Here is a 14,568-nt window from a genome sequence, read left to right on the forward strand (position 1 = left end):
TCTGAGGCCGGGTCTTCTGGCCGGGGTGGTATGGCTGCCGGCAATGGATCAATATCAGGTTAGTTACACCTTTGTACTGGGAACAGATAAGGATTTAGCTTAGCATGTGTCTACTTGGGCTTAGTCTCTCTCATTGTCGGCCAAATCTTTAATACTTTGTGTCCCTCTGCTGCTGTTTCACTGCTTTTTTTGCCTGATGGTCTGTTTTCTTTTTTTCTTTTTTCTTTGCAGTGCATTTGAACATTACATACAGGCCAGAGGTGTCCCAACAGCAGTCATCAGACTCAGTAGCAGGTTATACAACTGGGGTATTGGTTGAATCATGCACAATTTTATAATATAATATAAAGCACAAGTCATGTCGAGTATTACTAGCGAAATTATGTTTGCTTAAACATGCTGATAACGGTAGCTTAGTACTGGCAACCTAGTTGCACATTATGATCTGGTAGAAGAGTAACAATAGTAGATACAGCGAGATACTAAGTATTTCATGCTAGGAGCATAAAAGCAGGATTGGGTTATGTTAGCTTAAGCTTCATGTTTGGGCTATAAGTGTGGGTTTCCACGGGTTTCCAGAACCTGGTGTGTGAGCATGTGGTGCCGGTCGGCAGTTACTCCCCCAGACTGGTATGGAGCTGTGTGCTTCCAGTGTGAGTGCATCTGTCAGAGCCAGTGTGTGGTATTGCCAAGTGTGTGTTTTGGCGTTGTCTGCTGTGTGCCACGTTGTGCCGGACTAGCTATGACCTGCGGGTATGCAACACTGTTAAAGCAGCCGGTCGTATACCTTCCGAGTTTACTGTGGAAGATATCGTATGTGGGGCTGTGTGTTTAGGTATGTATGTGTGGTATCAGGGGGGGAGGGAAGGGGACAGTCCAGCGTGTCCTACTTTAAGATGCAAGTCTCGGATCAGCCGATGCTCCGGCTTAGTAGCAGGCTTAGGGGGCTGAGTGGCAGCAAGAGGCAGAGTTCAAGTAGGTCCTCCCCATAGCCCCATGCTATCCTGAAGTCCTTCACCTGGAGGCCACAAACTTGGATGCTCATATATAAGGCCAAGTTCTTCCCTGTCAGGGGACTGCTGTGGACCCTGCTGGAGATTCACTGTCTGTGGCGTCGGATCCTTTGTGCTGGTGGCCGGTGCTACGGGGGTATCTCCCCGGTGGTCTTCAGCCCGAGTGGGCTCTTTGTGTGAGGCTGTATGGTGGCTTGATAAGGAGTGCCCAGGGGGAACACGCTCTTATCCCACCCCTCTTTTCTCTGCTTACTTTCTACAGCCGGTACATCTGGCTTCTCAAGGGAGTCAGCTGGCTTGTCCCAAAGACTGTCTAGTGCTGTAATCAGGAACAACTGCAGTGTGATCTCCCGTGTGGTCTGCATTTTCTCGCCAGTGAGCTGTGCACGTGGCTGCAGAGTGTCGGCCATCTTCGGGTGAACTGCCAGCAGGTGCTTGGGCCCAGCTGGAAACTGTGGTGGTCACCCGTGGGGGTGCTAGTCGTCGGTCGGAGACCTGGTAGATCGCCCGTCTCCTCCCAGCTCAAGCTCCGGTAGGCCTTAGGCCTCCATCGGGCTACTTAGATGCAGTGCCGGGTCATATGCGGTATTTCCGTGTGCACCATCGGCTGTGTCTGCCTGTGACTCTCAGTTAGCGCTGTGGCTCAGATGTGTGAGCTCAGAAGAAGCACGTCTGATCTGATTAAGCAGCAATCTTGGTTTTGCTCCAAACATCGCCCCTTTTCACTTATTTTTCAACTTAAATTGGTTGAAATTCTACTGTTACATTTTAGATTATGTTACTGACCAAAGCTGGGTATTCATCTCGTATGCCTAAAATGACTGTATGATATAACAAAGTAAGTTCAAAAAGAAATATACTATATACATGAAGAGCCACAGTTTTCTACTGTCATTAGTTAGTTACTCGGTAGCAAACATTTCTACTGCAATAAAATGTCTGATGTATCAGTTGATTTTTCATCTCATTGGATTAATTCAAAATAATATTTTAGAACATGCTGTGACTATTTATGGACATAGAATTGATATGTTCAACACTGCCAAACTAATTCCTACGTACAAATCTGAGTCTATGCAAGTTACTACTTCCATATAAATAATATCCTAATTATTAGCATCAACTCTTACCTGCCACATAATCTCCAAATCCAATAGTGGTTAAGGTGATGACCACAAAGTAAAAGGCATCCAGTGTGTTCCAGTCTTCTATGTGTTGAAAAATAAAAGCCGGAAATGCAACAAAAAGAATGCATCCGAACAATATAAATATCACAGTTGAAATGATGCGTATTTTTGTTTGACTCACGTTCCATTTCTAGGAATAAAAAGAAAAGTAATCAGCTAGCGGGATGGGTTAAACATCGACATGGACAGAAATACACATTTCCAATTTTAAGGTTTAGTGAGTATTTAAATCTAAATATGTATTAATTGACATCAATAGTCACAGAGCCTTGCTAATAACTTGGATCTTTTATAGAAACCATTAAATTCAGTTTTAAATTCATTATTTTTATGGGCCACAATGACATGTGAAGATCACCATCACCAAGAGATAACCATACTTACCATGTACCAAAGGGAAAGGGAAACATGCAATAAATGGTAGTGAGAACACTCAATAAAATGTAGAAATATTACCACAAATAGGATAAAAAATAGACGAATCTATGAACAAGATAAAAAAAATGCATATTGGGTAATACAGTTAAAACAAATGTTATGTGTAGAACAAATAGGATCCACTCACATGATTCTGAGCCACTCCACAAGCTGGCTCAGACTAAAAGCGAGGAAATGCTGAAGAAATGGTGGTTTCTTAGTAAGGATCTGGATACTGGGTTACAGCTTAACTTCCTCGGTGCAGCACCAAACAGATTCCCGGATATCAGATTCAGGTTAAAAACTGCTCCATAAGCTTATTTAACACACAGTAAAAAACAGATACCTTACAAAATAACTAGAATATACTCCACCTCCTAAAGCATAAATCGCTATTAGTCTGAGCCAGTGGAGTGGCTCAGAACCATGTGAGTGGATCCTATTTGTTCTACACATAACATTTGTTTTAACTATATTACCCTATATGCATTTTTTTATCTTGTTCATAGATTCATCTATTTTTTTTATCCCATTTGTGGTAATATTTCTACATTTTGTTGAGTGCTCTCACCACCATTTATTGCATATTTCACTTATTGTTAGTGTGTTTGGAGTGATATACACAGTGATTGTAGCACCTTGTTTATTATATATATTATCAAGCTTTACTATTTTTTTGTTTTTACTATGAGTTTTGAAGGGGAAGAACCATGGATACCCATCGTGGCTTGAAGGGACATATTTTATAAGGCCTCACTAATAGTATAGAACTTGGAATTTTAAGCCCTGGTTACTGTATCACGGTTCCAGGGGACTTAATAAAACTGACTGTCATGGTGCATAGACTGCCACTTTAAGGAGAATGGAGAAATGAATAAAGAGAGTATAAAAAGAGATAAAAAACATAGAGCTATATGACTGAAGCGTGTGCAACTCAGTACAACATACAACCATCCATAATATTGTAAAGCGCTGGCGCTATATAAATACCAGTAATAATAGTAATAATGATAATGTATAAGACCTATCTTGAGCAAATTAATGATAACCAATTGACAGTTTCCAAACTTTATGGATGGCCTTAGATTATTGCCAATGCTTGAGGGTTTATGAGTTTGAGTACTTTTCTTTTTTAATGTTTAACCAAGGATAAAGGAAATAAGTTGTGTAAGTCTTGTTGTGTTGCTACTGCTGTCCTAGCCGTGAGAAGTTTATTCTAAGCCGTGTAAGCCAATGTTATTTCTAATAATCCCTTTACATAATTTTTATTTGTTACTGCCCAGTTCACAGCTGATGAGCCCTGACTGCATCAGTGAGCGAGGTTAACCAAACAATCCTGGTTCCCACGTTGTCTTCCAATAGGAGTTAGCTTAGTCTTTTCAGTAAACTGTAAATTATTGTATAATGACAAGGGAAATGCAAAATGTAGGGCAAAATACCAAAGTGGAAAATTTCCCCAACTCTGCAATTCTATGAATTTCCACATATCGCTGTTTATTGGCCAAATGAGACTCAACATAGTCCGTAGAAGATCATCTCAATATATTGTAATGGATAATACCACTAACTCCAGAAACATTGATAAACAGCAAGCAAGTTCGTCCCCCTTGTCTTTTAGCTTTAGGAAGATATTATACAGTCGTAACAAACGTAACATGAAATGAAGGTGGTTAAGATGCCAATTGTTACAATTTACAGCAAAATACTGAGCAGTGGAAGAAACCTATTGTAGATCATCAGGGTCTGTTATCTTTATGACTTGAAATATCATGGCATACATTTGGTAAACATACACTTTTTTTTACTGTTTAATGGTGAACTGAAACCGAATTTGCAAAATCGAGAGCACAATAGAAGAATTCGAAATACATGTAAACTGAAGATCTTTTTTACTTTTGGCATTTTTGTTTTGCAAATATTAACTTATTTCTTGTTCAATCCAAATGAATACAAGAGAACCATGTGATAAAAACCTATCCTGATGATAAAAAAAAAACTACTGTTATATCTGAAACTGAACATTATGCTTGTTTAAAAAAAAAAAAATCGAACAAAATTTTAAAAAAATAGAAATATCACAAATACGTCATCGAAAAACAGATTTTGTAGCCCAATGCACAGACAGTTGACATATTACTTTCTCCTTTAAACACCTTTTCAATTGTAATTCTCACATTTTATTTTAAAATGAATCTATCTGTATAATTATATTCATGGAATGCACAGAGTATGTTATAATGGTAATTGTGTTTGTGTACATGGCCCACCACTCTATGGTACGGTGGTATGACATATGGTGGTGTGGCACGCCTACGCAATGTAAGATCATATACTGTAAGTAAACCCCCACAATTTTTGCCTAGATTGCAGGCTTTAAAAACTATTACATTCTGTGAGCTTTGAAGTTTCTGTTTAGTGAATGAGTGAGTGTGCTGGATCCTGCAACACCCTTATAATGTATGCATGTTTAGGTGAGTAGAGCTCTCATATATATATATAGTGCCCGGGCCAGGGATTCCATCAGGGTTACAGCCCAGTCACTTGTAAGCAGTCCATGCCACTACGGGGCCCTGCAAACCCGGGCCACTTATATGCACACAGACGTTGTCCCTCTCTGGGTCTATGCAGAGTTTGGGCAGCAGGAAGGGGGCAGGAGACTGTCAGCCTTCACCTCCGTGGCTGTCCAAGTCCTGGCTTTTAGCATTCGATTCCTCATGGTTCCTAGGCTTATGGGATGAGCCTTCACCCGGTAGAACTGCAAGGTGAAAGTTCAGAGCCTCTACAGCGCCACAAGGAATATGCTATCTCTCCTCCCTGGATGCATGTAAGAAATAGGAAGGAATAAACTTTAAAAAAAGAATTATTAAGAAAATATATATATTAACAAAAGAAATATAATAATAAAAAGAAAAGGCTGATTCCTTCTCAGCTCCCGGAAATCTCAGCCCCTATTCTACCCAGCACTCTCTCACACACACACAATGCATCCCTACACACACACAATGCATGCCTACACACACACACAATGCATAACTGCATACATACATACATACATACGCACAGAAAAACACACAATGTATCCCGACACATACATACACAATGTATTCCTACATACGCACACACATGCAGAATGCATACACACACACAGAAACACACAAAGTATTCCTACACACAGACACACACAATACATCCCTATATACACACAATATGCATCTTGTACAGACATTCACACAATGGATCCCTCTTACACACAAAAAGACACAATGCATCCCGTGCACACACATAGAAACACAATGCATCTCTTACGCACACTGCATCACTTACGCACACAGAAACACACACTACTTTTATCACACACACACAGTCACACACAGAAACACAATTAATCCCTTACACATACACACACACACACACACACACACACACACAATGCATTCATTACAAATAAATACACACTGCTTTTTATCCCTTACACAAACACAGTCCATCTACTATACATACACACTGCATCCACTATATGCACACACTTACTCCCTTACACAGACACACATTGCACCCCCTATACCCCCTCACATACACACATACACATACTCATGGGTGGGCTCTGTGGGTGGACTCATAGGTGAACCTTGTGGGCAGACATCGGGGCAGGCCATGGGGGCCCAGGCCTTGAGCTGTGTAAGGGGCCACAACATTTCTGATGGCAGCTATATATATATTTATATGTATTTGGAAGTCCAGACCAACTCCCTGGTTTGCACCCCTCCCTGCCACAGGTGTCTCATTTCAGGGCCCTATTTAACCCTATTTAACCCCATTTAACCTTGACCTGCAGAGAGTCCCATGAGGTAGGATTTTCCAAGTAAGTTGATTAATCTCATAAGAGCAGGCAAATTGGTTTGTTTTAAAAATGTCACACCCCTGTAACCCGACCCGCACACATTCCCTACTAGATCATATGTGTTTTATTATATTGAAAAATATATATATTTTTTGCATTTGTAACCTTTAGTATCCGTAGATAGTAAGGAATACCACTTAACAATACACCCTGAGATATCTGACATTGTCTACTGTGCAATTTCCACACTAAATACAACCTGGCCTGAACACATTCACTGCTATATCGCATGTGATTTAATATTCTAGAAAATGTTTGCATCTGTAAGGCTTTGCATTTGTTTTAAACCTACTGTTTAGACTGTTATTTCAAAATGCAAGACTATTGTTTATATGATAAATAAGTGGCTCAATCTACAGCATACAAATGATCTTACATAACAATTATTGTTACATAGATACGTTAAAAGATACGTCTACAGCTAATCCCATTTCAGTGCCCCCTGTTAGATTTATTTTTTTCAGGAGGAGATTACATACTATTGAATAGTTCTTAACAAATAGACTAAACAGGACGGAAAGGTTATCTACAATCCAATGCTTATGGGCTAGTAAAGAGAAGAAGTTGTGCAATAAATTCCTTAAGTTTTCATATTTCTTTATGTGGTTTAGCTCTAGCAGTCACTGAGATACCAGGGGTGCTTTACCAGTGGCTGCTATACTGTAGAAAGATACAAAAGGGATCAGCAGAATGAAAGTCTGTTCCAGCAGAACTCTATCTGCTCTCTACCAATGGGGCATCAAGGGGTGTGCAGGGAGTGATGCAAAGCCATGAGCATTGAGTCTGAGCAAATGTGCGCCCATTGCAGTCCCACTGAGGGGTTGACTAGATATAACCTATTTTGTAACCAGTTTACATATTTATAGGTTTTAGACAAGATACAATTTCAGATTTTCGCATTAGTTAATACATTTACTATTATCAAATAAGTTAGATAACATAACTGACTGCAAAAATACCATGCATGGTACAATTCTTCTTAATCATACAGAGTACTATAATTTCTAATACGGTAGTTTTCAAGTTAGATAAGTGGCCTGTATTTTATATGATGCATATAAAATAAAATGTTGCCTCCATTTATATATCATATAACTGATCATTTAACTTTTTGCATTATTATCAATGAAAACATTAAAAATGAATACACAAAATACAGAAATACTTACAACAAACATATCCTCTACACGGGCAATTCCTTTCCCAAATATTGTCCCTAGTTGATCTCCAACGCCAGCCAATAAGAATCCAAATAAAGGTATTCCTAACAACGCATAGATAATGCAAAATATTTTCCCACCCTTTGTTCGTGGTGAAATGTTTCCGAAGCCTAAATAGAAAAATCATAAAAATCAAATATTTGGTTAGCATAATTAGCACCTTCAACTGTATGCACATAATGATTTATATTTACATTAGTTACAGAATTGCAAACAGTCGGCTGTTTTTACTTTTTTCGAGAAGTGCAGACCATATGTAAACCTCAATTTATTTTACTGTAGATTGAGACATCATGCATAAATGTTATTTTAAGTAAATTAATATTCTATCTGAAAGGAACCAGACTATAAAAACAGATTAACCTTTAAAAACAAAGCTTGTAGACAAGAAGAAACTGAAAAGTTTCAATGCTTTATTGGTTTCCTAAAAAGAAACTGCCATGGAGAGATAAGATCATTTTGAATTCAGAACATAATAAGTGTAATGTATATAACATGCAATATAGTACGATAAGTGTAATGTATATAACATGCAATATATTACGCGTAGTATATTGAATCATAGAAACCACTTTTACAGTAAGAGTCATTCATTGTCTCTATGAATTAGTTCCAGTAATTCCCAGAGATGATATCATTTAGAAAATACTAAATCTTGTTGACTCATTTCTGCAACTTTTATCTCCCAATCAGCTTTACTAGTCCTCGGGCACAAGCTAAACCAATAAATGTACCTAAGTAAAAACTAATGGCAGGTGTATTAATAGCTGCCTCCAGACACAAACTCATTTTTCTTACTGACCTAGCTTTATTCACAATACTGAACCTGGAAAAAACAGAAACTGCTCCCAGCATCCACTGACTTCTCTGTTGATGTTTACCAAAAACTGCCAAGACTAACTCACTCCCCACGTATTACCCTTCACTCCCCACATATTACCCTTCACTCCCCACGTATTACCCTTTATGGTGGTATACATCATGATAGTATCTTGCCAACATTCTAATACATTACTAGACATGTGTACAGGGTACAGGAACAAAATGTGGCTAGTCCCCCCCCAAAAAAAACATGTCGTCTGTGTGATTGTTTTGGGAAAAAAGATTGGGATTAAGCAAAAGGGCCCAAAAATTTACCAGTCAGTTTACTACTGCAAAGTATAATTATGTATATATTTTGCAGTACTTTGTTAAGCGTATTTCATACCATTTGGATCACAGATCAAGTGAGAAGAAGTAACCAAAAGAGGTAAAAAAACAAGTTTTGCATATTTATATATTACATATATAAAAAAATAACTAAACAATATAGATATTTTTTTGGGTGGGTCATCCATATGCCATTTTAGAGTTCAGAATTTTAGACAAGTTGCCGATCACCCAAATTCGGATGAATCGCAATTCGGGAGAAGTAAAAAACATGCATCTATAGATCATGTGTTTCTATGTTGTGAGGTGTGTGAAGGCTACGTTATAGGAAAACAATGCTCTGGAGACAAAATACATATATTACTATTAAGAATGCTCTCCCCTACTCTAAATATAAGAAGAATTTGTAGCAGGACATGGTCAGTGATATGCTACCACTGAATCAGCTCCTGGAAATTATTGTTGTGACTGATGTATTGAGTATGTAGACTTAAACATATTTAAAAGAAGTGGAAGTTGGTCAAGAGTAGACAAACTGTTACTTTCTGGGATTTTCAAGTGGTGTTAAGTTCCTCTCCCAAGCACACCTCAGACAGTGGAGCAATACGTTTCTCCAAAGTCTAGGATAGTAGGATTGAAGATGTTTTCAAATATGTGCAGAGAAATAATAACTATCCAACTTCAAGAGATCACCACCCCGATCACCCACAGACCTCTATGAAATAAATATTGAAGTCTTCTTAAAGTTGCAATCGTGCCTTTATTACAGCCACCATATAGCAATGTTCCGACTCAAGAGTGAGTTTTTTCAAGCCTATTCCCAAGGCAGTATGCACCAACAATATTTAGTGAAATCATGCATATAACAAATAAAACTATGTTGCAATCATAAAATAAAGTAAAAATTTACAATGCTTATGCTTTGCCTATAGATGAGCAGCTTGGGCAGAAAGTAGGCTAGTCTTGAGACACCTATACCTATGAATAGGTGTAATTATTTGCACGAAACACAGGTTTGTTTTATTCATTTTCATTTTGCTCTTTCTTCCATTCTGGATGGCCTGTAATTATATTTTAAGGGACATTATAGTCAACAGAACCACTACAGCTTAATGTAGTGGTTCTGGTGAATATAGCCTGTCCCTGCAGGCTGAGCACTGTAAATGCTGCCTTTTTTTAGAGAAAAGGCAGTGTTTACATTGCTGCCTAGTAACATCTTTAGTAGCAGTCACTCGGACAGCTTTAATTTTAATTCATTTTGTACAGGTTATTAAGATTTTCTGTGCCTCCGTTTAATTGTACCAATTGGATTCATGGTGATTGGGCATACTCAAATTAACTCCAACTTCTTGTGTCAGATAAATGAAACAAAACTTCCTGATAATATTCTTGAATTTGGTGGCCTTTTGGTTCCAGGAATACCTACTTTTTATCTTACTACTTGAAGACAGTTTGATGAATAATGGAGTAACTACAACCATAGCCTCCTATAATAATTCTCTGTTCTGGTTATGGTTCATGGAGTGTCCTTTAAAAATACTGATTCATGAGGTGGGGGGCTTAACTGCGGACTGAAGCAGACACTATTTTCTGCAGCTCTGACAGCGCTCTGTACAATTTGCCGATTATCTTAAGATACACAACCCATACAATGAAATCCACACAAGCATCTACACTCCGGTGACTCCCGGTGTCGGCACATGCTGTTCTTTTCTAATTCTGGACAGAGCCAGCAACGGAAAAAGCCTGCAGCCTACCATCTACCTACACGCCTGGAAGAACGACTGGGGCACATCCCCTTCCAGTGCGATTCGGACTGGATCACAGAAAACAACCTAACTGCTGATAAGCCCTCAACCATGGGGAGATGCTCACAGAAAGCTCCGCCAGGTACACTAAGTGAATCCCAAGACATTGGAGCTCTATTGCAATGCCAGGCCCTGCCCTAAATGGCGACCCCAGAGAACCAGGAGGCCCATGCAGACTCTTAGACCCACACACCTGACTGCCCCCAAGCTCACACCCTGCCACAAGAGCAATCAGCTGCAGGCTTTCCAGAAAAATCAGCTCTGGCCAAGCAAGATATTAAAAATCTCTTAACTGAATTCCGCCAGACACTAGCCCCGGACATAGCAGTCCCCCCCTGCTGCCACCCTGGTTAGGGGCACTAACAGGTAGAGTCAGCCCAAGCTTCTTTTGCTGCAACACCACTTTTATCTATAACCCAGGCCCGACAAGCAAGGCTGATCAGAATAATAAGGCACCTACTGACAATCCCACCCATATACCCAAGCCCACATCAAGCTACACAACCCCCTTCAACAGCTACCAAACTGCTTACAATCGATTAATAGTAGCTACTTTTGTATGTTCTGATTCAGGTATGATAACCTCAGTTCTCGTTCATTCCTACCCAGCTAAATTGCAGGCCTCAATATAAGCACAGGTCATCGCTAACCTGGACACAGGTACTCTTGTAGCTCTCCTTAGATTGCCACGTAACACCTTAACGATGACCTCAGTTTAAGCGGCACTTATACCTGGTTCCGCATACTATGGCATAGTATATTATCAAAATGGGTACCCTACCTAACAGGCAAAAAAAAAGTTTAAAATTACCATTTTTGTGCAATGTCTGGCTCAGGTCAGGGTTTCTTGCATGTTACTTATACCACAACAGCAAAAAAAAAAAATGGTGCAAATCTCTCAACATGACCTGCTCTGTACTTGCAAACTACCTTTTAGCATTATCTGTTAATGTCATGTCATTATTTGCATATATTCTTTGCCATGCACTAAAATAAAGAATTATAAAAAAAATACTGATTCATAAAAGATCAATAAAAAGCATATCTTGCCCCAATTTTCATCCTACGCATTTACATGTACCTTTAAAGGCAAAATATTACATAGTGACACTTTGAATAAAGAAAGCACACACAAAATAAACATGCAAACATTTAGTGTACAAACATAAGCCACACAATGTTAGAACCCACATGAATTTCTCATGCAACAACAATCTGCTCATAACAAAGACTTATTTTTGAAATAATAATTTCCATGTCATGTTACTGACAGGAGCTATGGGTGGGTTTTCATTGTAGGAACGGTATTGGGAAAAAGAGATCAGAACTTCTCTTTTGCCATGTTCCATCTATGTAAATCTATCCCCAACAAGGTTCAAAGTTGTTAAATTCGTAACCATTATTACTGTCCCACACACAACATCAAAATCTAACTACATATTTTACAAGGGGCGAGGGAATGCCTTTGGAATTGTTTACCTAGAGGATTACTTGAATATATTGAGGATGATCACAAGGATCATTTGTAAATGTGTTGTTGGACATATTTTGATTGTTTGGTAGATAGTAAATAGGATCAACAACGGTTATCATGCAGCAATATTTTCCCCCAAAAAATCTGTTCAAACCTGCTGTTTTTTTCGATCTTGACACAAGCCTATGTCTCGTCACTCCCATTTTTCTGTGCTGTATCTTTACTCGAAGACCTTAGACAAATGTATACACTCTATAAAAACCTAATTATATCCATAACCACTGCTTCCCTGTCCAATATATCCCCCCGTACCTACTCTGTGTACCATTGTTACTAGACTAGTGCACAGTGGAAGAACTCATCTTAGCTGAACCACTTTGCCCAAAAAAATAAAAATAAATTTAACCCCTTAAGGACACATGACATGTCTGACATGTCATAATTCCCTTTTATTCCAGAAGTGTGGTCCTTAAGGGGTTAAGGAGAAAATTTCATGCACATGGTGGGGCTCGGCTTGTAAGAATATCGTCCACCAGAAAATATTTGGGAAAACAAATCAGAAGAACCAGAAGGGACCAAAAATGACTCAATCAATGTGCTGCAAATTATATTCATAGTATTAATATTATGTATATATTTTGCAGTGCACTGATTTCCCTGCCATTTGGTTCACACATCAAGTGAGAAAAAAAATAACTAAAAGAAGGAAAAAGAAACAATCACCCAATTGTCGCAAAATCTGAAGAATTGCAGTTTATAGCTAAATGAATCTCCAGGTCATTTTTTTACCATCACCCTTAACCAAAAATGTATAAATGTGTACCTATACATGGAGCAAAATAGTAGGACTTGTACAAGGACACAGACACCAAGAACAAGAAAAAAACTAAATAAAAATGCAAAACAAAATGCTCAATCTAACAACACCTGCAAACCAAACTGTCCCTTAAGTGATGAAGTGGAACATGACCAGGCTGACTGTTAAATCTTGAACACAAACTCAACATATCCACAACGACACAAATACAAAACAGCAGACACAGTCATCCAAACACTAACCAACATGCCAAGAATCTGGAACCTTAAATATATTACATTGAATTTTAATTATTGCCTGCCTTCCTCCATACAAACTCTGTATATCAGGTAGAACTTATACAACTTTCTCTTTAGCATGTCCTAATATGTATAAATTAGAGAAGACAAGGTGGCTAAGACCAACGATATGGTACTCTGACTTGTTTCAAAATTGTAAAGTATCCACACTACATCCACTCTATGTACCTTACAAAGACACAGAATGGAGGATCTCCACAGCTGAAGTACAGGTCTGACTTCAACACCCTAATTTTCAGCTCAATGATGCCCCCCTTGGTACACTGTGCTTCAATAAACTTCACCTTGGGAGATTGCGTGGAAAGGAATGGAATCATCAGTGATGTGTCCTGTCTGAAGCCATTATCACCTACAAGAACAAAAAAAAAACAAAGGAGAGCTGTCACACTCTTATCTCTAACACTCTAAAACAAATATAAAAGTCAAAATATATTAGTATTGAGAGCATGTAGCAGGAAGAGATCCATGTTGATGTCTACTTTAAATCATGTAGTTAGACCGTCTACAGCTCAGGAACACTTATGTATTTACCGGCAAGGGTCAAGGTAAAAAATATTCTGTTGATGACCTCCAACTACATTTAATGCATTATGCTCTAGCTCAAAAAATGAAATATTGTATCTTTTAGATGCTCTACCCCTATGGTAAAAACAATGTAAAACACATAATATTAAAAACAGACAACTGACTGCCTTTAATAATTTAAACAAATAAAATGTACAAGGGCAAGAACAAAAGAGAAGAGTTACAAGCTTGCTATCACAGGTACACACTACATTCTGTAGTTATATGTTATAAAAGGTAGATATGATATCTTGAATGAGCCATGAGTCCTACAATTTACTATGTATCTACCATGAATAAACACACAAATATAAAATCCACTGCATTACAATTTACTTTGGTTTCAATATTTCAAGTGTCACATTTGTCATTATCTTTATTAGATGTCCTCTTATTTAAAAATGACATACCACATTAAACTTATATTTACAGACTGCCCCGTAAACAATAAGGCCAAATAGCGGCAGTTCTCAGGACTTCAATAAATCCACCTTAAAAAAAAACAAAAAACAACACTGTTTGTTTATATCGGTAGCTTAGGGCAACTTGCTCTGTGTTCCCATGATACTAAGCCTACTGAATGAGAGATACAGACTTCAATAGCTGCAGCGGAGGCCATTCCTCATTGCTATAGTATTTGTAGTTCTAGCACATTTTTCATCCTTTTTTAAAATTTGGACCATAATATAGTCAATATAGCATCAACCCCAATGCTTAAA

The 14,568-nt window shown here is 38.4% G+C and overlaps 1 protein-coding gene across 2 annotated transcripts in view; it reads right to left on the reverse strand.

Moving 5' to 3' along the window:
* The window catches only part of KCNK2 (potassium two pore domain channel subfamily K member 2), a 200,527-nt gene that overhangs the window by 48,537 nt on the left and 137,422 nt on the right, over positions 1-14,568 (reverse strand). For both annotated transcript variants that reach the window (XM_063443837.1, XM_063443838.1), the window contains exons 4-5: positions 7,688-7,848; positions 2,144-2,330 (exon numbers count right to left, since the gene is read on the reverse strand). In XM_063443837.1, coding sequence (XP_063299907.1) covers positions 2,144-2,330; positions 7,688-7,848 — 348 coding nt within the window. The remainder of the gene's footprint in view (positions 1-2,143; positions 2,331-7,687; positions 7,849-14,568) is intronic.

This window comes from Pelobates fuscus, chromosome 2, assembly GCF_036172605.1.
Source record: "Pelobates fuscus isolate aPelFus1 chromosome 2, aPelFus1.pri, whole genome shotgun sequence".
Taxonomy (NCBI): Eukaryota; Metazoa; Chordata; class Amphibia; order Anura; family Pelobatidae; genus Pelobates; species Pelobates fuscus.